This window comes from Salvelinus namaycush, unplaced genomic scaffold (genome assembly GCF_016432855.1).
Source record: "Salvelinus namaycush isolate Seneca unplaced genomic scaffold, SaNama_1.0 Scaffold40, whole genome shotgun sequence".
In the NCBI taxonomy this organism is placed as follows: Eukaryota; Metazoa; Chordata; class Actinopteri; order Salmoniformes; family Salmonidae; genus Salvelinus; species Salvelinus namaycush.
In genome coordinates, this window is record NW_024061008.1 from 482,336 (window position 1) to 506,420 (window position 24,085).

At 44.5% G+C, this 24,085-nt stretch overlaps 1 protein-coding gene across 1 annotated transcript in view; it reads left to right on the plus strand.

Annotated features, from left to right (window-relative positions):
• Window positions 1-16,696, plus strand: part of LOC120041040 (sorting nexin-13-like) — a 58,930-nt gene extending 42,234 nt beyond the window's left edge. Inside the window, exons 9-26 of the mRNA XM_038986003.1 lie at window positions 1,111-1,194; window positions 1,853-1,991; window positions 2,290-2,378; window positions 2,499-2,598; window positions 2,937-3,127; window positions 4,190-4,297; window positions 4,684-4,816; window positions 6,567-6,604; window positions 6,910-6,979; window positions 8,758-8,957; window positions 9,548-9,655; window positions 9,741-9,851; window positions 10,168-10,329; window positions 12,562-12,633; window positions 12,760-12,905; window positions 13,351-13,419; window positions 13,512-13,624; window positions 13,752-16,696. Coding sequence (XP_038841931.1) covers window positions 1,111-1,194; window positions 1,853-1,991; window positions 2,290-2,378; window positions 2,499-2,598; window positions 2,937-3,127; window positions 4,190-4,297; window positions 4,684-4,816; window positions 6,567-6,604; window positions 6,910-6,979; window positions 8,758-8,957; window positions 9,548-9,655; window positions 9,741-9,851; window positions 10,168-10,329; window positions 12,562-12,633; window positions 12,760-12,905; window positions 13,351-13,419; window positions 13,512-13,624; window positions 13,752-13,987 — 2,169 coding nt within the window. The 3' untranslated portion in view covers window positions 13,988-16,696. The remainder of the gene's footprint in view (window positions 1-1,110; window positions 1,195-1,852; window positions 1,992-2,289; window positions 2,379-2,498; window positions 2,599-2,936; window positions 3,128-4,189; window positions 4,298-4,683; window positions 4,817-6,566; window positions 6,605-6,909; window positions 6,980-8,757; window positions 8,958-9,547; window positions 9,656-9,740; window positions 9,852-10,167; window positions 10,330-12,561; window positions 12,634-12,759; window positions 12,906-13,350; window positions 13,420-13,511; window positions 13,625-13,751) is intronic.
• The last annotated feature ends 7,389 nt before the right edge of the window (window positions 16,697-24,085 follow it).

Here is a 24,085-nt window from a genome sequence, read left to right on the forward strand (position 1 = left end):
CTGGAATCACAAGATGCCTGTCTTTCAATTGCTGTACACTATGTATTTTTCAGAAATGTTTTATGATGAGTATTTAGTTATTTGGCGTTGGTGTCTGTAATTTTTCTGTCTGCTTTCGGTGCAATTTCTGACTGTAGCTGCAATGTAAACTATGATTTATACCTGAAATATGCACATTTTTCTAACAAAACATATGCTATACAATAAATATGTTATCAGACTGTCATCTGATGAAGTTGTTTCTTGGTTAGTGGCTATTTATATCTTTATTTGGTCGAATTTGTGATAGCTACTGATGGAGTAAAAAGCTGATGGAGTAAGAAAAGTGGTGTCTTTTGCTAACGTGGTTAGCTAATAGATTTACATATTGTGTCTTCCCTGTAAAACATTTTAAAAATCGGACATGTTGGCTTGATTCACAAGATGTGTACCTTTCATATGCTGTATTGGACTTGTTAATGTGTGAAAGTTAAATATTTAAAAAAATATATCTTTTGAATTTCGCGCCCTGCACTTTGAGCTGGCTGTTGTCATAAGTGTACCGACGTCGGGCTTGCACGCCAAACAGGTTAAGGAATGGCGAGGGAGGGCCTTGTATACATTTCATTGGGTAGAATAAAAGTGGTCTAGGGTTTTGGCGCCCCTAGTGCAGCAGGAGCCATGTTGGTTGAAGTGAGAGAACGGTTATAAGCCTTACCGCGTCAGTCTCCGCCCACCAGAAATGATTCCTCTGGGTGTGTGGTTTCTTATTTGTTTATGGACCCATGCAGTTCTGATGGTGATGTCATGTGATTGTGTCCATGTTCCAGGAGATTCTGATGGTGATGTCATGTGATTGTGTCCATGTTCCAGGAGATTCTGATGGTGATGTCATGTGATTGTGTCCATGTTCCAGGAGATTCTGATGGTGATGTCATGTGATTGTGTCCATGTTCCAGGAGATTCTGATGGTGATGTCATGTGATTGTGTCCATGTTCCAGGAGATTCTGATGGTGATGTCATGTGATTGTGTCCATGTTCCAGGAGATTCTGATGGTGATGTCATGTGATTGTGTCCATGTTCCAGGAGATTCTGATGGTGATGTCATGTGATTGTGTCCATGTTCCAGGAGATTCTGGCGCGAGGTGTTCTCCTTCCCCTGGTCAACCAGCTGAGTGATCCTGATTACATCAACCAGTTTGTTATCTGGATGGTCAGTATCAGTAATAAAACCAGGACCAAAAAATATCAAGATTTGTGGGATTTTCACAAGATTTTATCCATAGAATGGTCCTTTGGAGAAAGGATTCTTGATGTACATTTGTATCTAAAGGACTTATTGCGAAATAATTAATCAAAATTGCCATATTTATGACATTGTTGCCTTACCAAGGCCTTCTTTTTAGACTCCATAATATTTCATCTTTATGCACCTTCACCTTTCAAGACCATGACTTTAAATTGTACTGTGTTCAACAATTTATTGAAAAATGTGGCAAATAAAAAATATTGTTTTCAATATTCATGTTTATATTTTTCAATATTCATCAATTAATATAAGAAAATTGTTATTGTAATCACAGTACTACTCGTATTACAGAGCAAGCTGTAAAGCTTCATATTATTCTTTTGAAGAAATGTTAGTTTTGTGGCCACAGTGTCATAAATATGCCAATTTATATCAATTATGCTTTTGGATAAAATGTCAAATATATTTCCACAATCATTCCTCTGAAGGACCACTCTATGGATGAAATATATTTAAACCAAAAAAAAGATGTATCAATATAAACTGGTTATCAACCTGTTGTGGGTGGTTGTTAGATCAATAACTGTTATCAATACACCTATTGAGAAACCTGTCTGTGTAGATCCGGGACTCTGGCTGCAACTACGAGGCTTTTATGAACATCTTGAAGCTGACAGACAGAGTGTCTGAACTGGAGGCTGTTAAAGACAAGGCCCTGGAGGAACTACAGTACCTACGATCACTGGACACCGCAGGAGACGGTACACACACGCACACACACACACACACACACAGAGTGACATGCATGACCCCACACTTAACAAAGTATACATAAAATCCTGAAAATCTAAAATATTCATATTTTTTCGCTTAACTCTCCTCTCCATATCCCACTCTCCCTATCCTCCTCCTTCCTCCCTCTCGTTCTACCTCTCCATTTCTCTCTCTACCTCTCCATTTCTCTCTCTCTCTCTCTCTCTCTCTCTCTCTCTCTCTCTCTCTCTCTCTCTCGCTCTCGCTCTCGCTCTCGCTCTCGCTCTCGCTCTCGCTCTCTCTCAGATATCAATGTAATAAAGAACCAGATTAACAGTCTGATGTTTGTGAAGAAGGTCTGTGAGACCAGGATACAGAGGCTACAGTCTGGGAAGGTAAAACATAGGAGTGAAAACGAGTCAACCGTAACACGTACTAAACCCCCTCTGGTACTCTCTCAATTTCACTTGTTCTCACCTTTTCTCTCTCTGTCTGTTTCCATCTGTGTACTGTAGGAGGTGGATGCTCTGAAACTAGCGGCAAACTTGGGCAAGCTGTGTATCATACCACTGGAACACATTCTGGTACACAACATTGCTCTGCAGTTCTTTATGGGTTAGTACCACACACCACACTGTCTCTGTCCTGACATGCAAGCAAGCAAAGTTATTTTGCCTGACAAGATGGCTTCAAAGTAACAACCCACACCTGACCTCTAACCTTTGACCTCTACCCTCTCCTACATGCTGGCGGCTGGGGCCCAGGCAGAGCTGTTCTTCTGGCTGACAGTGGAGGGCTACCGAGTAACAGCTGAGCCTGACCTCTAACCTTTGACCTCTACCCTCTCCTATATGTGGTGGCTGGGGCCCAGGCAGAGCTGTTCTTCTGGCTGACAGTGGAGGGCTACTGAGTAACAGCTGAGCCTGACCTCTAACCTTTGACCTCTCCTATAGACTACATGCTGGTGGCTGGAGCCCAGGCAGAGCTGTTCTTCTGGCTGACAGTGGAGGGCTACCGAGTAACAGCCCAGCAACAACTTGAGGTGATGGAGGGATGGCAGAAGGATGGAAAGAAGGGAGGAGACACTAAAGGACTGCTGAAGGCTGCAGCACTCGGGGTGTATGAACAGTACTTATCTGATAAGGTAACACACACAGTCTCACACACACACACACAGTCTCACTCACACACACACACACACAGTTTCACACACACACACAGTTTCACGACACACACCTTTACTTAAAAGGATATTTCGCAATTTTAGCAATGAGGCCGTTGGTGCAATAGTCCGTATTAGATAGAACGTTGCGTCCCTGACCGCCTTTGGGGAAAACAACATGTGGTTACCCCATTAGCTCACAACAACAACAACTACTTGTTTTAGTCAAATTACAAAACTACATTTAAGAAACGTACAACATGTCTAAAGATGGCTTTTCAACATTGCCCGCTCCCTAGAGTTCTCACTACTTATAAAAACCTTATTGTAGGGCTTCCCTCATGCCCCTTTTCATGCTGGTGTTAACAGCAGAGTGAGTGCTAGCTAGCTACCGACCAGAACATTAAGCTAGCCAAGACCAACAACCCAAACAAACAGACTATTCAGCTACAAGTAATGAGGAGTTACAAAGGCCCTGTACTAAACAAGTTAAAAGTCTTACCTGTGATGAAATGTTTTCCACACACATAGCGACATGTAGTCTACATGGATACCGGGTTCCCCACATTTCCCACTCTACGTCGCTGAGTAGCTTGAAGCCACAGGGCTCTTTTCGCAGGCTCTATTTCCCTACGTGGGAGCATTGCAAACCGTAGTATGGGATTTTTGACCTGGTACATTGAACAACACAGCTTCTTTTCAGCATGTTTTATTTCTGTATATCAAAGAATCACCTGCGAAGTTTCCTCTTTTACATTGGGGGTTAATAGGAAAGATTGTCGTTTTTTTTGTGGCCGTGGTCGAGGGAATTCCTTATTATTATGTGAATACCAACTGAGATTATGGCTGGAAGTCGATGGGATACCCATAGACTTCCAGCCATTGAGCTAATTTCTTTCAAAATGCACACAGAGACATAAAAATGGTATCCATGAGTTCATCTGACTCTGGGGAAGTAAAGGGACTCATTGGCAAAATCCTGAAGTATCACTTAAACACACAAATGTTCTCTCAATTGTATAATCTCTCTCCCTCTCTCTCCAGGCGTCCCCCAGGGTGCAGGTAGACGAGGCGTCTGTTCTCAAACTGGGAGAGAAGCTACAGAAGGACAGTGACCCCACGCCAGAGATATTTGACGACATCCAGAGAAAGGTGGGTTTGTGTTTGAATGATCTATTTTTATCAGACTATCAACAGTAACAGCTACTGTAACCAGCATCTCTGAGATATTGGAGACCTTTCTACTTAATGTTTCATTGTCAATACAAATAAAGTATTCACGTGTTCTGACGTGTGTATGTGCCCGTGTGTGTATGTGCCCGTGTGTGTGTGTGTGCCCGTGTGTGTGTGTGTGCCCGTGTGTGTGTGTGTGTGCCCGTGTGTGTGTGTGTGTGCCCGTGTGTGTGTGTGTGTGCCCGTGTGTGTGTGTGTGTGCCCGTGTGTGTGTGTGTGTGCCCGTGTGTGTGTGTGTGTGTGTGTGCCCGTGTGTGTGTGTGTGTGCCCGTGTGTGTGTGTGTGTGCCCGTGTGTGTGTTGCAGGTGTATGACATGATGCTTCGTGATGAGAGGTACTACCCGTCGTTCAGACAGAGTCCCCTCTACATCAGGATGTTAGCTGAACTGGACATGCTCAAAGAACCCTCTTATAGAGGATCAGATGACGGAGATGGAGGTAAGTACAGCTTCTGTCTCTGTCTACGCTGTTAGCATAGCTTAACCCTGGGGTGTTACAATCAATTCCTGGAGGGCCGAGTGTCTGTGGGTTTTCACTTCTCCCTTGTACTTGAATAATCAATTAAGGTCATTGATCAGTTAGGAGCTTCCCTTACCTGGTTGCCTAGGTCTTAATTGGACAAAAATATTTAAAAAATGAACACAGCCCCCCAGAAATTGAGTTTGACACCATTCTCCATGACTGTGAAGAGTAAATGTTGTCCTATTTCAATTCAAGGGGCTTTATTTACATGGGAAACATATGTTTACATTGCCAAAGCAAGTGAAATAGATAATAAACAGAAGTGAAAAAAACAATAAAAAATGAACAGTAAACATTACACTCACAGAAGTCACAAAAGAATAAAGACATTTCAAATGTCATATTATGTCTATATACTGTCGTGGAAATTCTACACATGAAACACTCGAAGTCAATCTTAAATTAATCATTCTTTATTATCAGCTCGCTTGAGAGGTTCTAACCAACTCAATGCACCAAGTACATCAGGAGCTCTACCGGGGCAGTCCCGTTAGATATCTTATATACTGGTTACAGACACATTACGTAGTCATGGTTCATAGGGTTGGTTCCGGCATGTGTCTGGCACCGTCTCCTGTCTTAACTTATAGAACATATTCTGGGCGTTCTTGCAGATGGTCCTATGGAGGATTTAATGCCCCCCCCCATATCTTTACCAAGCACAGGCAGGAACCAAGGATTATTTATGATACTAAGACAAGATGAACATTTTCAAGGCTGTCTCTTCACAAGATAATATTTTCCACCGCAATACAGTGTTGTAACGATGTGCAACTAGTTCAAGTAAAAAAGGGAAAATAAATAAACATAAATATGGGTTGTATTTACAGTGGTATTTGTTCTTCACTGGTTGCCCTTTTCTTGTGGCATCAGGTCACAAATCTTGCTGCTGTGCTTGCAAACTGTGGAATTTCACACAATAGATATAGGAGTTTATCAAAATTGTGTTTGTTTTTGAATCTTTGTGTGTGTGTAATCTGAGGGAAATGTGTGTCTCTATGGTCATACATTGGGCAGGAGGTTAGGAAGTGCAGCTCAGTTTCCACCTCATTTTGTGGGCGGTGTGTACATAGCCTGTCTTCTCTTGAGAGCCATGTCTGCCTACGGCGGCCTTTCTCAATAGCAAGGCTATGCTCACTGAGTCTGTACATATTCAAAGCTTTCCTTAAGTTTGGGTCAGTCACAGTGGTCAGGTATTCTGTACTCTCAGTTTAGGCCCAAATATAATTCTAGTTTGCTATCTTTTTTTGTAAATTCTTTCCAATGTGTCAAGTAATTATCTTTTTGTTGTCTCATGATTTGGTTGGGTCTAATTGTGTTGCTGTCCTGGGGCTCTGTGGGGTGTGTTTGTGTTTGTGAACAGAGCCCCAGGTCCAGCTTGCTTAGGGGGCTCTTCTCCAGGTTCATCACTCTGTAGGTGATGGAAGGTTTTGGAATCACTTCCTTTTAGGTGGTAGAATTTAACAGCTCTTTTCTGGATTTTGATCATTAGCGGGTATTGCCCTAATTCTGCTCTGCATGCATTATTTGGTGTTTTACGTTGTACACAGAAGATATTTTTGCAGAATTCTACATAGTCTCTCAATTTGGTGTTTGTCCCATTTTGTGAATTCTTGTTTGGTATCTTTAACTCTGCTTTCTTTTTTCTCCCTCTCTTCCTCTTCAGAATCGTTCAACGGTTCTCCAACAGGAAGCATTAATCTGGTAAGTCCTCGTCAGCCCCTGAGACACCAGTTGTCATTCACTACAGATAGTCATAGTGCTGTTTCAACAGGTTTTACTGGTATACAGCTGATGTTAACTACCCTGCTGTTGAGGTGTTAACATTTAACACCAGTTAAGAAATGGATGACTTTTACTGCAGAGGTCACAGTAGCAGGCAGTATCGCTGCACTTGATTGGCTGTTAGTACAGGGATTAACAGTATCACAGGTGTTGATTGGATGTTAGTCCAAAGATTGGCAGTATCTCTGGTTCTGACTGGTTGTTTCTCTCTCCTCTGTTTACAGTCTCTGGATGACCTGTCGAACTCCTGCCATGATGACAATATACAGCTACACGCCTTCATCTCTGATACAGGTGGACGCACACACACACACACACACACACACACACACACACACACACACACACACACATGATATAGTCTCCAGTCAGATGAGTGTATTGTCTGTGGTGTAGTGCAATTTATTGTAAACTAGTGTGTTACTGAAAGTAAACCAGCTATCCATGTCCTCTCACTTGCATGTGTGACTACTGGCCACTAATGTCGTTTCATTCAGAGATGTGTGTGTACGACTGTAGTAGCCTTAAAACCGTTCCCCTGTCAAAATGCCATGCCGCTGTAAGGAGCCTGGAGGTGGCTTTGTCTACTTACACTACATGAGGACAGTCAGTGAGTTCTGTTATCAATATTCAACAGTATCAGGGATGAGAAAATGTCCAGCATGTTTTGAAATTTGATTAATTGATTTGATTGATTGGGCTGGGCAGGGGAGGCAATTGTTTAGATTTTACAGCGATGTGACAGTTAAAAAAAATTTAGGGCCAGAACTGTTGTCAGCCTTTTGACCTACTAACACCTCCCCCTGACTAGCCCCCTCCTCCCCTCTGCATCGCCCTTCCACATCTGACTTCATGTCCTCACGTTAACCATCAGCTTGTATCGCTTAGCTCACCATCTCATGTTGCTGTTACTTTTCTTTTCACACAATCACTATTCCATCACCTTCACCATATCACTATTCCATCACCTTCACCATGTCAGTGTTCCATCACCATGTCAGTGTTCCATCACCATGTCAGTGTTCCATCACCATGTCAGTGTTCCATCACCATGTCAGTGTTCCATCACCATGTCAGTGTTCCATCACCATGTCAGTGTTCCATCACCATGTCAGTGTTCCATCACCATGTCAGTGTTCCTTCACCATGTCAGTGTTGTCAGTGTTCCATCACCATGTCAGTGTTCCATCACCATGTCAGTGTTCCTTCACCATGTCAGTGTTCCTTCACCATGTCAGTGTTCCTTCACCATGTCAGTGTTCCTTCACCATGTCAGTGTTCCATCACCATGTCAGTGTTCCATCACCATGTCAGTGTTCCATCACCATGTCAGTGTTCCATCACCATGTCAGTGTTCCATCACCATGTCAGTGTTCCATCACCATGTCAGTGTTCCATCACCATGTCAGTGTTCCATCACCATGTCAGTGCTCCATCACCATGTCAGTGTTCCATCACCATGTCAGTGTTCCATCACCATGTCAGTGTTCCATCACCTTTACCATGTCTTTATGCCATCACCTTTACCATGTCTTTATGCCATCACCTTTACCATGTCTTTATGCCACCACCTTTACCATGTCTTTATGCCACCACCTTTACCATGTCTTTATGCCACCACCTTTACCATGTCTTTATGCCACCACCTTTACCATGTCTTTATGCCACCACCTTTACCATGTCTTTATGCCACCACCTTTACCATGTCTTTATGCCACCACCTTTACCATGTCTTTATGCCACCACCTTTACCATGTCTTTATGCCATCACCTTTACCATGTCTTTATGCCATCTTTGTTGTTCATTGTTTTTCCTTCCTCTGTCTCACTACCCACGGCACCCTCTGTCTCACTGCCCACGGCACCCTCTGTCTCACTGCCCACGGCACCCTCTGTCTCACTGCCCACGGCACCCTCTGTCTCACTGCCCACGGCACTCTCTGTCTCACTGCCCACGGCACCCTCTGTCTCACTACCCACGGCACCCTCTGTCTGCATATGCCCCATCCTATGTACTATCACCCCTCCCTCCCTCTCCCCCATCTCTTCACCCTTCCTGGGCTCTGTATCAGTATCTGATGCCTGTCTCCCTGGGGCTGGGTTGGGGCTGCTGGGTGCTACAGGGGTGTGTAACGACCACGGCAAGACCTACGCCCTCTACGCCATCACTGTGTTGCGCCGTAACCACGACGGCAGCGAAGACTCCTGGAAGACCTACCGACGCTACTCTGACTTCCACGACTTCCACATGAGGATCACGGAGCAGGTCAAGGTAAATATGAGTGTGTTGGTGTGTGTGTGTGCCTATAGAAAAGGGCTTCTGACTACTAAGGTGTGTACATAGATATGGAAAGATGGCATGGCTATGGCACCTTCTGTGCCAGCATGGGCAGCGCCATTGAGGGCGATCTCCATTTTAAAGTAGTCAATTTATTCTTCTGATTTTATAAGTTCAGTTTGTAAACTGAAAAGGTGGCTACTGCCACCTGCTGTGCTGGAGGGTGTATAGTCTGAACCGGTATAAAGCCAAAGCTGGGGATATACTGCCACCTACTGTGCTGGAGGGTGTATAGTCTGAACCAGTATAAAGCCAAAGCTGGGGATATACTGCCACCTGCAATAATGAAATGTTTGCTCACAAGTACAACTCATTGACTGATCCCTCCTGATGACCTGGATGGAATTATGTGAACCTTCCTTAACCTATAGGAAGTCCCACCCAGTTGACTACTTCCAAAATGGTGGAATCCTCAATGGCGCTGCCCCATGCTAAAACAGACTTTTGTCCAAATGCGGCCTCCATCGATCCTCTATGGGTGTGTTGTACCTCCATTTCGGGAACCTGGGTGTGTTGTGTTCCAGTTTGAGAATTTGACGTCGATCCTGAAGCTGCCGGGGAAGAAGACATTTAACAACATGGACAGAGACTTCCTGGAGAGGAGGAAAAAAGACCTGAACTCGTACCTACAGGTAAGAGTGTGTTGAAGGAGTGTGTCATGCCTTAAGTACACCCGTTTACTTGGCTATAACCATTCCTCTGTTGTCTGCGTGATAGCTGCTGCTGAATCCAGAGATGGTGAAGGCCTGTCCTACTCTGGTTCACTACGTCTACGACTTCCTGGAGAATAAACAGTACAGCAAGGGGAAGGGAGATTTCGCACGCAAGGTTCATACACACACCCACACACACAGACACACACACACACACGCACAGAGAGAGAGACACACACACAGACACCCACACAGAGACACACAGACACACACACACACACAGAGACAAACACACACACACACACACACACACACACACACACACACACACACACACACAGAGAGACAGACACACACACACACACACACAGAGAGACACACAGACACACACAGAGAGACAGACACTCACCTTGCCCAACTGCAGATAGTCCAGTTGCTTATCTACGGTATCTCACTACACAAACTCACCTGTCTAGTGTGTGTGTCCTCAGATGGATACGTTTGTGAACCCACTGCGTAGCTCGATGCGTAACGTGTCCAACGCTGTGAAGGGCCTGCCAGACAGTCTGGCTGGAGGGATGAACAAGGCTGCTGACAACATGGGACGCATGTCTGAGAAACTGGGACAGGACATCAAACAGTCCGTGTTCAAGGTAAGGACATTAAAACATTTAGGCCTATAGACTAGGCTACATGAGGTGTGGTACTAACCTTATTAAAACATTTAGGCCTATAGACTAGGCTACATGAGGTGTGATACTAACCTTATTAAAACATTTAGGCCTATAGACTAGGCTACATGAGGTGTGATACTAACCTTATTAAAACATTTAGGCCTATAGACTAGGCTACATGAGGTGTGATACTAACCTTATTAAAACATATAGGCCTATAGACTAGGCTACATGAGGTGTGATACTAACCTTATTAAAACATATAGGCCTATAGACTAGGCTACATGAGGTGTGGTACTAACCTTATTAAAACATTTATGCCTATAGACTAGGCTACATGAGGTGTGATACTAACCTTATTAAAACATATAGGCCTATAGACTAGGCTACATGAGGTGTGGTACAAACCTTATTAAAACATTTAGGCCTATAGACTAGGCTACATGAGGTGTGATAGTAACCTTATTAAAACATTTAGGCCTATAGACTAGGCTACATGAGGTGTGATAGTAACCTTATTAAAACATTTAGGCCTATAGACTAGGCTACATGAGGTGTGGTACTAACCTTATTAAAACATTTAGGCCTATAGACTAGGCTACATGAGGTGTGATAGTAACCTTATTAAAACATTTAGGCCTATAGACTAGGCTACATGAGGTGTGATACTAACCTTATTAAAACATTTAGGCCTATAGACTAGGCTACATGAGGTGTGATACTAACCTTATTAAAACATTTAGGCCTATAGACTAGGCTACATGAGGTGTGATACTAACCTTATTAAAACATATAGGCCTATAGACTAGGCTACATGAGGTGTGCCACTATGATCTGAAAAAGTCAAGAGAAAAAAGGCATTGTTTCTTGCCTTAAGCTGGGCATCATTCACTAGTGATAATGCACCCATTCACTAGTGATAATGCACCCATTCACTAGTGATAATGCACCCATTCACTAGTGACAATGCACCCATTCACTAGCGACAATGCACCCATTCACTAGCGATAATGCATCATTGGCTGACGATAATGCAGCATTGGCTGACGATAATGCAGCATTGGCTGGCGATAATGCAGCATTGGCTGGTGATAGTGCATCATTGGCTAGTGATAGTGCATCATTGGCTGACGATAATGCAGCATCGACCGGCGATAATGCAGCATCTGCCGGTGATAATGCAGCATCTGCCGGTGATAATGCAGCATCGGTCGGTGATAATGCGTCATCGGCTGGTGATAATGCATCATTGGCTTGTGATAATGCATCGTTCGCGAGTGGTAGATAATGCGTAATTCGCTAGTGATAGACAATGCGTAATTCGCTACAGATGGGCAACTCGCCAGCAATGGGCAACGCGCCACTCGCCAGCGATGGACTAATATTGTCACCCATCACACTATTCTTGATTTAATATTGTCTTTACATATACTAAATAATATATATGTGTGACATTTGCTGTGGTTCATTTTCATGCCAGTCAGGTAGGCTAAACTCCTGTTGTAAATATGAGCAATGTGCTTAATATTAGGAAAGTTGATAAATATAAATAGTAGGCCTAGCCTATAGAAAGCTGCATAGCCTATAGAAATGTTGCGCAACATGAGCTCATGGGCTCTCATGAAGTGTTTGATTAGATTTCCCATTCCATTTGCATTGATGTCAGAGTGATTATAGGGACAATAGAGTGCTGAGTACCAGGCAGTTAACAAGTTCAGTAGACTACAAATGACCATCAGCAGCATCAGAGCTCAGAGAAGCCTAGTTACCGTGACTAAACGGTCACGTGACATTTGACTGCCTTCATGACTCGTGACCGCCGGTGTGGCGGTAATACGGTCACCGTAACAACCCTAGTGTGGACCATGTTAATTCCTGAGCGATGTGGACACAGAGGAACTTGAAGCTCCCAACCCACCCCGCTACAGCCCCGTTGATGGGGGGGGGTTCTTTCTGCAACAGCCCCAACTTCAACCATACTGACTATACTCTAACACTCCAACCATACTCTAACAATACTCTGACCATAATTTAACCATACTCTGCCCATAATTTAACCATACTCTAACAATACTCTGCCCATAATTTAACCATACTCTAACAATACTCTGCCTATAATTTAACCATACTCTAACAATACTCTGGCTATAATTTAACCATACTCTAACAATACTCTGACTATAATTTAACTCTGTAATGTCTGGTTTCCAGGTGCCTCCACTGCTCCCCAAGTCTGACTTTGACCCAGAGCACTGCCGAGTCTCGGCCCAGCTGGACGACAACGTGAGTACAACACCCCCCCCACACAGGGATCCACCAGCTTATGGGCCCTCTGCTCTGAAACATCTTAATAAGTGAAAGCATTATAGTGGTGTAATTGGTCACTTTGGCATCGTGTGTGTGTTCCAGGTAGATGATAACATCCCCCTGCGTGTGATGCTACTGTTGATGGATGAGGTGTTTGACCTGAAGGAGAGGAACCAGTGGCTTCGCAGGAACATCAAGAACCTTCTGCAGCAACTCATCAGAGCCACATACGGAGACACTATCAACAGGTACCACACACACACACACACACACATTCATCAGAGCCACATACGGAGACACTATCAACAGGTACCACACACACACACACACACACACACACACATTCATCAGAGCCACATACGGAGACACTATCAACAGGTACCACACACACACACACACACACACACACACACACACACATTCATCAGAGCCACATACGGAGACACTATCAACAGGTACCACACACACACACACACACACACACACATTCATCAGAGCCACATACGGAGACACTATCAACAGGTACCACACACACACACACACACACACACACACACACACACACACACTCATCAGAGCCACATACGGAGACACTATCAACAGGTACCACACACACACACACACACACACACACACACACTCATCAGCGCCACATACGGAGATCTGACTATTGTCTGCCTCTGGTCTCTGCAGGAAGATCGTGGATCATGTGGACTTCATGACAGCTCCAGAACAGGTGGCCGACTACGTCAAGAAGTTCCGGTAACAAACACACACACACACACACCATCAGATCGCTGCGTGTGATTGGTTAGAAAGCCCATCAGTAACTCTGTGGTCCCGCAACTGTGCAGGGATTCGTACTGGCCCAACGGAATCCTGGCCGAGTCTCCACCCCGCAGGGACAAGAACATCCGCATGAGGACGAGGGTCGCGGCCAAGACCAACCTATTGGGAATCATGCCAGGTAACTAATACACACACACACACACACACACACACAGAGTAAACACACACACACACACACAGAGTAAACACACACAGACTGAACAAACTTGTTCAGTATTAATCAGCCATTTGTCCTCCTCTTCCAGATGAGATGAAGCACATCATCGGGGCGGATACGACTCGAAAGGGAATCCTGCGTGTGTTTGACATGTTCCAACACGGACCAATGAATCGTCGGCTGGTCTACGTGCTGCTAGAAGGGTTCCTGGAGACCATGTTCCCTCACTACAAGTTCCCTGAGCTGTTTGTCAAACTGCACTCCCGCTCGCCGCGCACAGCCAGATACACACAGAAAGTCAAGAGCACCTTCCTGAAGAGGTGACAGGAGACTGGAACTGGGCAGTGTACCAGGTGACACACGGCGTGAGAGAAGAGGGAGGAGAGTTGTGGGGAGGAGTTGTGCTGTTGAGAAGAGGTTAACGCGCGTGTGTGTTCTGCCCTCTCTCGAAGGGATTGTTGAGACCATCCTAGTTGTTAACTCTGCCCTGCTCTCCACTTCCCCTACGTGCCTCACAAACACACTCCTGTAGCACGAACAAACTGATTTGGGTTTTATTTTTTGTTTTATGCTAACTGTTTTATAGTAGATGTGTTGTCAGACTGGGAGAGCTGCTCTGATATGCCCAGCAGGTGATCTCACTTCCTGATACCAGGCCACGTATACAGAAATACATGTACCGGTATAGAAATAGATTGATAGGGGAGGGGGGAATATGGCATAGAGGATGCCATGGGTAGTGAGAGATGAAGTGTCAACCACATCCGGTTCTGCAAGGCGTTTGTTTGTCACGTTTTGTCAATGTGACATCATCGTCATGTCATAAGGACACGAGGAGGCTGAGTTTGATCTAAAGTCCACTCCCCCTTTTTAATGCGCCTGTCAGTAGCCATGACAACCACAGCTCTAACTGTTTGTTTGTTTGTTGACGGGAATGATGGACAGCTCTACTGTGCTTCATGTTAATCATGTGGAAAGCAGAATGAACCGCTCCCCTGCCGGTGAGGCCTGGGTAACGGCCTGGGTAACGGCCTGGGTAACGGCCTGAAATGGCCCGTTCTAATGGACTGACACAGTCTAATAGTAATCCACTACATTTTGGAATGAGACAGAATGAAATGACAGGGCAGACTGTGAATGTTGCTGTCTGTAGAAGCAACTGTCTGTCGAGTAGAATGTACTCGCTTGGGCGTATGTATGTGTGTTTGAGAGTGTGTGTGTGTGTGTGTGTTTAGTGTGTGTGTGTGTTTGAGAGTGTGTGTGTTTAGTGTGTGTGTGCGTGGCAGTAAGATGCAGCCCTCCCCAGTCAGACACTGTGCCAGTGTGGGCCCATGCTATAGTATCATACCACTAAGTAACAAAGAGAAAACACACTGATATCCCTGCTTTATCACACTTTCATTCAGAGAAAATTTCATCTTGTGCAGTATTTTTATTTGATCCATGAGTTTTTGAATAATTGTATAAAAATTGAAAAATTGTAGAGAAGGTGAAAGAGTTCCCCCCCCCCCTCCCAAAGAAATTCTAACCCAACATTCCGTTGTAAAAAAAACAAAAAATCAACTTTTAATTGCAGACTCGTTTTATACGTATTTTTTAATTATTTTTTACTCCTGATGAATGTGGTTTCCATGCCGATGTGTCAGCAAGAGTGAAGAGTGATCTAGCCAGTCGAGCTAAAGCCTCTGGACGGGAAGCTATAGTTCATTGGTCTAGAGATATGGTGGAAGGACTTATTATGCATATGAACCTGTTGATTGGAGAGTGAACAGAAATTATTCACTGTTGTATGAACCAATGAACCAATAACAGGAGAGACTTTGGGTCATCTGTCCAATCAAATCGCAGGAAAGCCATGTTTCTGTTAAATCACTGCTAAGTAACGCTTAGTACCGGAGTTATTTCATTCGCCGAACAGAGCTCCATTCCACTGCTGCAATTGGATGGAACTGTCCCTCGTCTGCTGTGATTGGCTGGCACTGAACAGCTCTAGACCTTGATTGGCAGTGTGAGGACATGAAATCTGAGCTGTGTGACTTTTAAAAGGAAGTGGATATTTGTCCGCGGACAGGAAAGGTGACAAGGGGAACCCCACAGGACGTCATCTTTAAAGCCTCCACTCTCTCCCATTCAGGATGGCTCGGCTATTGATGTCCACAGGGTTTACCCCACGTCAACATGGTCCTGCGTTGTATTAATCATTAAATGAACGGGGCACAGAATCTGAGACAACACAGCAAGCATCATGTACATTTGAATGAAGCGTTGCTATGAAAAGCCGGGATCTCCTAGTACATTATGAATCTATGATAATGAACCGTGTGCATATCTGTGTACAGTACGTGTCTATAGTGTGCCTAAATGTTCCGTCAACTCTATTTTCATATTTTTCTTTAACAAAAGATGAGGATCAAAAAGAATGTCATGGTCATTTTAGACTGAAGAGAACTCTAAAGACTCTGGAGCCAGAGAACTCTAAAGACTCTGGAGCCAGAGAACTCTAAAAGACTCTGGAGCCAGAGAACTCTAAAGACTCTGGAGCCAGAGAACTCTAAAGACTCTGGAGCCAGAGAACTCTAAAAGACTCTGGAGCCAGAGAACTCTAAAAGACTCTGGAGCTAGAGAACTCTAAAAGACTCTGGAGCTAGAGAACTCTAAAAGACTCTGGAGCCAGAGAACTCTAAAAGACTCTGGAGCCAGAGAACTCTAAAAGACTCTGGAGCCAGGGGTAGGTTCTAGAAGCTGGGGTGGTCAACCCTCCTCCTGGAGAATGTTTTTCTCCAACCCTGCTCTATTCTAACACACCCAATTTAACCAATCACGGTGTTGAGGAGGAGCAGCTGTTTAGCAGGACCAGGTGTGTTAGAGCAGGGCTGGAGCAGAATCCTGCTCAGGATGGGTAGCTCTCCAGGAGAACAGTTGGAGACTCCTGTTCTGGGGTGTTTTTTTGCATCATGCTTATCAAACTATTCCTTTGGAAACGCTGAACTCAGATCAGTATAACACTAATAATAAAATGGTAACTGACCACTGTGTGGCATGTTGTTCTTGAGTGATCTCTCTCCACAGTGCCCTGGTTCTTCACACTCTCTCTTCATTTTCAATTGAAGGGGCTTTATTGACATGGGAAACATAAGTTAACATTGCCAAAGCAAGTGAAGTAGATAATAAACAATTAAAATTAACAGTAAACATTATACACACACAAGTTCCAAAAGAATAAAGACATTTTAAATGTCGTATTTGACCCTTCCTCTGTCTTCCTCGCTCCCTCTTCATCTCCCTCTCTCTCCATTCACACACTCCAGTTAGCGTCAGCAGGAGCTTCTGTTAGCAGCTTAACATGGTTTAGGACAGGGTTCCCCAACTGGTGATTTTATTTGCCCTCCCCCAAGTTTTCTGAACAAAACAGAAGTTATATGTTTTATTGTTGAACATAAAAGACTGTAAAAACACCAGCAAAACAGCTCCAAGTTATTTTAATTTTGGAAATCTGTTTCAAAGTATTCCCATGCGTAAAAGAGCAATATACTGTATGTGATCGAATACAAACATAAGCAAGGTTTGACATGTTTTTAGTAAAATCTTTTTGAGCTTCTTGTGGTCAATTTGTAGTCTACAAATGTGCAATTATGTTCCGGCCCCCTGACCATCCGCGACTGAATCATCTAGTTGATGATCCCTGGCTTTGGAGTTGTAGATTTATACCCACGTTCACTCTCCCACACCAACTCCTAATACCAGCCTAGCCATTAACACTCCCACACCAACTCCTAATACCAGCCTAGCCATTAACACTCCCACACCAACTCCTAATACCAGCCTAGCCATTAACACTCCCACACCAACTCCTAATACCAGTCTAGCCATTAACACTCCCACACAAACTCCTAATACCAGCCTAGCCATTAACACTCCCACACCAGCTCCTAATACCAGTCTAGCCATTAACACTCCCACACCAACTCCTAATACCAGCCTAGCCATTAACACTCCCACACCAACTCCTAATACCAGCCTAGCCATTAACACTCCCACACAAACTCCTAATACCAGCCTAGCCATTAACACTCCCGCACCAGCCTAGCCATTCACATTCACACTCCCATGCCAGCATAATACCAGCCTAGCCATTCACACTCCCATGCCAGCATAATACCAGCCTAGCCATTCACACTCCCATGCCAGCCTAATACCAGCCTAGCCATTCACACTCCCACGCCAGCATAATACCAGCCTAGCCATTCACACTCCCACACCAGCCTAGCACCAACCTAGCCATTCACACTCCCACACCAGCCTAGCCATTCACACTCCCGCACCAGTGTAGCACCAGCCTTGCCACTCACTCTGCCACGCCGACCCCTAATACCAGCCTAGCCATTCACACTCTGCCACACCAGCCTAGCCACTCACTCTGCCACACCAACCTAGCACCAGCCCGTCAGCACCTGGTTAGAGCATTGGAGGCAGCTATTCTGCAGTGTTTTCAATGCCAGAAATGTGGTCATATAGTGTCAGTTTGTATGAAGGGAGCAACCTAGATGTGGAAGGGCTGGTGGTTATGTTTTTGTGCCAGTCGGTTCTTGGAAGGAGAGTGGCTGGTGCAAACAGAACTATACCGGGCTTTAACCCTCAGGAGCCCACTAGCTAGATGTGCAGGTAAGAGAGACAAGTGAGAGCCACCAGCAAACCAAGAAACATGGTGTTAATGAATATTCTGGGACCAGGAAAGTTCAGAGCCGGATGAATGCAGGGGCTTACCGGGGCTGAAGCCCCTGGGCCCAGGCCCAAAAGGCAAAAAGAAAATGTATTTTTGTATATTTTTTTTACGTTTAAAAATAAATTAAGGAAGTATATACAGTGCCTTTGAAAAGTATTCAGACCCCTTGACTTTTTCCACATTTTGTTACATTACAGCCTTTATTCTAAAATTCATTAAATAAATAAATCCTCAGCAATCTACACACATCACCCCATAATGACAAAGTGAAAACAGGTTTGTAGAATTTTTTGCAGAAGTATTCAGGCCCTTTGCTATGAGACTCGACATTGAGCTCCGGTGCATCCTGTTTCCATTGCTCATCCTTGATGTTGATGATTTGGAAAGGCACACACCTGTCTATATAAAGTCCCACAGTTGACAGTGCATGTCAGCAAAAACCAAGCCATGAGGTCAAAGGAATTGTCCGTAGAGCTCAGACAGGATTGTGTCGAGGCACAGATCTGGGGAAGGGTACCAAAACATTTCTCCAGCATTGAAGGTCCCCAAGAACCCAGTGGCCTCCATTCTTCAATGGAAGATGTTTGGAACCACCAAGATTCTTCCTAGAGTTGGCCGCCCAGCTAAACTGAGCAATCGGGGGAGAAGGGCCTTGGTCAGGGAGGTGACCAAGAACCTGATGGTCACTCTGTCAGAGCTCCAGAGTTCCTCTGTGGAGATGGGAGAACCTTCCAGAAGGACAACCATCTCTGCAGCACTCCACCAATCAGGCCTTTATGGTAGAATGGCCAGCGGAAGCCACTCCTCAGTAAAAGGCACATGACAGCCCGCTTGGAGTTTTCCAAAAGGCACATAAAGACTTTCAGACCATAAGAAACAGGATTCTCTGGTCTAATGAAACCAAGATTACCTCTTTTGCCTGAATGCCAAACGTCATGTCTGGAGGAAACCTGGCACCATCCCTACGGTGAAGCATGGTGGTGGCAGCATCATGCTGTGGGGATGTTTTTCAGCAGCAGGGACTAGGAGACTAGTCAGGATCGAGGGAAAGATGAACGGAGCAAAGTACAGAGAGATCCTTGATGAAAACCTGCTCCAGAGCGCTCAGGACTTCAGACTGGGGCGAAGGTTCACCTTCCAACAGTACAACAACCCTAAGCACACAGCCAAGACAACGTAGGAGTGGCTTCGGGACAAGTCTCTGAATGTCCTCGAGTGGCCCAGCCAGAGCCTGAACCCGATATAAACATCTCTGCAGAGACCTGAAAATAGCTGTATAGCGACGCTCCAATCCTGCAGCCTAGTCTGAGGTTCTCAACACAGTCACACACACCGTGTTTTGAAAGAACCAATAGTAGGGTGTTTGGCGTATTAAAGGACCATCAGGAGTGTCTGTGGCGGTTGGGGACGGCCCATCACCTTTTTGAATGACAGCCTAAGAATGCCAAGTGTGCAAAGCTGTCATCAAAGAATGATTTGTTGAACACTTTTTTGGTTACTACATGATAGCATATGTGTTATTTCATAGTTTTGATGTCTTCACTATTATTCTACAATGTAGAAAATAGTCAAAATAAAGAAAAACCCTTGAATGAGTAGGTGTGTCAACTTTTGACTGGTAGTGTATATGTGTTTTCTGTTTGTTCTTTGTTATAGAGCCAAATAATTTGTAGAAGTGGTTTATCCACACATCTCCAGTTTGGATAGATAACTCTTCATGTTGTTTGTTTAGACATATTCTCACACACACACGCCACACATACTGTCTCTCTCCCTAGGTTATACTGTCCTGTGCTCCTAACAGAGATGTTGCCAACTGTCTCGCTCTCATCCTCAATTCCATGCTGCCCGCCTCAACCCCTGGTCTCCATGGCAACTCTTCCTGCTTCTCACCAGGTCACCATGGCATTCCTTCAATATGTCAATCACTACTCCAACCACCAAATAAAAGGAGTGGCCTTTGAGTCCCCTCCCCCTTTGAGGCCAAACCACGCCTCCTACTCTGCTTCGCCCCACGTTGACCATAACAAGCTTAACCACTGATTCTGAGACGACCTGAAGACACTACTTTGGCTATACCTCCTCTTCATTGGCAGGATTTTAAGACTACTCTGAACCACTCACTCCACCACAAGGAGAGGTTTAATACTAAAGGAAAACCTGGACTGGACTGGGTGTCAATTGCGGGTAGCTCCAGTCCTCTAGGATTGGTCCCTGCTACCAAACCTCTGCCCTATGACAATGAGAGGGCTGTATGTATGGAGAGAGCAGAGGGACAATCCTAGCCACAGGGACCAACATAATCTACAGCTCTACTTCCTCCTTTGTATCTCCAGGTCTCTTCCTTTTAGGGGTTTAATTCTAGCCTGAGAACCAGTCTGTTTATTCTAGCCTGGGTACCAGTCTGGTTCTAGGGTAGCCTGGGTACCAGTCTGATCATTCTAGCCTGAGAACCAGTCTGGTTCTAGGTTAGCCTGGGTGCCAGTATGGTTCTAGGGTAGCCTGGGTACCAGTCTGGTTCTAGGTTAGCCTGGGTGCCAGTATGGTTCTAGGGTAGCCTGGGTACCAGTCTGGTTCTAGGGTAGCCTGGGTACCAGTCTGGTTCTAGGTTAGCAATGGTGCCAGTCTGGTTCTAGGTTAGCCTGGGTACCAGTCTGGTTCTAGGTTAGCCTGGGTACCAGTCTGGTTCTAGGTTAGCCTGGGTACCAGTCTGGTTCTAGGTTAGCCTGGGTACCAGTCTGGTTCTAGGTTAGCCTGGGTACCAGTCTGGTTCTAGGTTAGCCTGGGTACCAGTCTGGTTCTAGGGTAGCCTGCGTAACAGTCTGGTTCTAGGGTAGCCTGCGTAACAGTCTGTTTAGGTAACATTGCACTCCTTGTACTCATGTGTAAAACTGTTTAGCATGACAGGACTGGCAAGGAGTGGAATGATAGCTAAACAGTCTGGTACCCAGACCAGTTTTATTCTAGTTGAGTTAATCTATTATAATGGACAAACACAGAGATCACTGTTCACCTCCTAATGCTGAGTCAATACTGAGCCGATTCACTGAGTCATTGATTCCTCCAGGAGAGTTATAATACTAGTTACTACTGTCTGATTCAGAGTTGATTCCTCCAGACAGTAGTAACTAGTATTATAACTCTCCTGGAGGAATCAACTCTATGAATCAGACAGTAGTAGTAACTGATAGTATAACTCTCCTGGAGGAATTAACTCTGAATCAGACAGTAGTAACTAGTATTATAACTCTCCTGGAGGAATCAATAACCTCCAATTTCTTCTTAAGTGTGCACTTGTTCACTTCCCTTCATTGATTTGAAAGGAAATGACTGGCACATAGCTCATGACTACACCAAATCCAATGCTTTTCAATTTGTGGGGAGTAGTGCACACTTTGGGAGGAAGTAGAGATTATTAGGGGCGGCAAGCAGCCTGGTGGTTAGAGCGTTGGGCAGGTAGCCTAGTGGTTAGAGCGTTGGGCAGGTAGCCTAGTGGTTAGAGCGTCAGTAACCGAAAGGTTGCTAGATCGAATCCCTGAGCTGACAAGGTAAAAATCTGTCGTTCTGCCCCTGAACAAGGCAGTTAACCCACTGTTCCTAGGCCGTCATAGTAAATAAGAATTTGTTCTTAACTGATTTGCCTGGTTAAATAAAGGTTAAATAAATAAATATAAATACAATTAGGACCCAGGGACCCATATAATGCACTCTATATGGTATCATGATGTTTTCCACTAGTACAGTGGTTCCCAAACTGTTTATAGTCCTGTACCCCTTCAAACATTCAACCTCCAGCTGTACCCCCTCTAGCACCAGGGTCAGTGCACTCTCAAATGTTGTTTTTTGACATCATTGTAAGCCTGCCACACACACACACTATACGATACATTTATTAAACATAAGAATGAGTGTGAGTTTTTGTCACAACCCGGCTCACGGGAAGGGACAACAAGCTCTTATAGGATGAGGGCACAAATAATAATCAATAATTTTGCTCTTTATTTAACCATCTTACATATAAAACCTTATTTGTTTTGTCATAAATGGTGAATAACTCACCACAGGTTAATGAGAAGGTTGTGCTTGAAAGGATGCACATAACTCTGCAATGTTTGGTTGTATTAGAGAGAGTCTGTCTTAAATCATTTTCCACACACAGTCTGTGCCTGTATTTAGTTTTCATGCTAGTGAGGGCCGGGAATCCACTCTCACATAGGTACGTGGTTGCAAAGGGCATCAGTGTTTTAACAGCGCAATTTGCCAAGGCAGGATTGAGCACAGACCAATCCAGAAATCTGTCAGTGGCTTCTGATTTAATAACATTTTCACAGAACCGCTTGTTGCAATTTCGATGAGGCTCTCTTGTTCAGATATCGGTAAGTGGACTGGAGGCAGGGCCTGAAAGGGATAACGAATCCAGTTGTTTGTGTCATCCGTTTGGGGGAAAGTACCTGCGTAATTGCACACCCAACTCACTCAGGTGCTTCGCTATATCACATTCGACATTGTCCGTAAACTTGAGTTAATTTGCACACAAAAATAATCATGCAATGATGGAAAGAAAGACCTGTGTGCTGGTCTTGTTAATGCAGACAGAGCTCCAACTTCTTAATCATAGTCTCAATTTTGGCCCACACATTGAATATAGTTGCGGAGAGTCCCTGTAATCCTAGATTCAGATCATTCAGGCAAGAAAAAACATCACCCAGATAGACCAGTCGTGTAAGAAACTCGTCATCGTGCAAGCGGTCAGACAGGTAAAAATGATGGTCAGTAAAGAAAACATTAAGCTCGTCTCTCAATTAATAAAAATGTGTCAATATTTTGCCCCTTGATAACCAGCACACTTCTGTATGTTGTAAAAGCGTTACATGGTCGCTGCCCATATCATTGCATAGTGCAAAAAATACAAGAGTTCAGGGGCCTTTCTTTAACAAAGTTACCCATTTTCACTGTAGTGTCCAAAACCTCTTTCAAGCTGTCAGGCTTGACAGCTTAACAGGTATCCCTGTTATGGCTTTTGCGCTTCCCTCTCGGTGGATGCTGCAGTGTACCCAAGTGGTGTCGGGAGCAACAGCTCCACTCCACTATGTCTCCCTGTCATGGCTTTTGCGTCATCAGTACAGATACCAACATGAGCAGCAGCTACGTTTGGCTACACACGGAACGTTAGTGGAATTTCCGCGAGAGAGTAACGGTTAATGTAATTGGATGCTCATTATTTGACTAGGCTACCTGTATTTGACTTGTTATTTCGCTGAACACTAGATGGTTTCATTTTATTTTTGACAGTGAAAAGAGGCTACTCAGGCAAGAAAAAAAACTCACCCAAATGTATAGCCCCTTTGGAAAATATAAATGTACTGTTTGAAAATGTGATTTTTTTTTTTGTGAATCATATTTTTATTTGGAGTACCCCCGACGGCATTGCAGAATAGGGTGTCATGGAAACAGTTCAGAAACAGGACGGAGAACAAAAGAGAACATTTATTTACTGAGGTAGGAGATCACTTTATAGGGCCACACAATCATTTAACCCAGACACACACCCTCTCTCACTCACTCTCCCAGGTTGCGGTACCAACACTTAAGACACACCCTATCCCCTAAGCCCTCAAATTAAGTGGACACTTCTGATGACGTATCATGACGTCTGACGAGTATACACTCGCAGGGCAAGGGAGGAAGGGCAAGGGAGG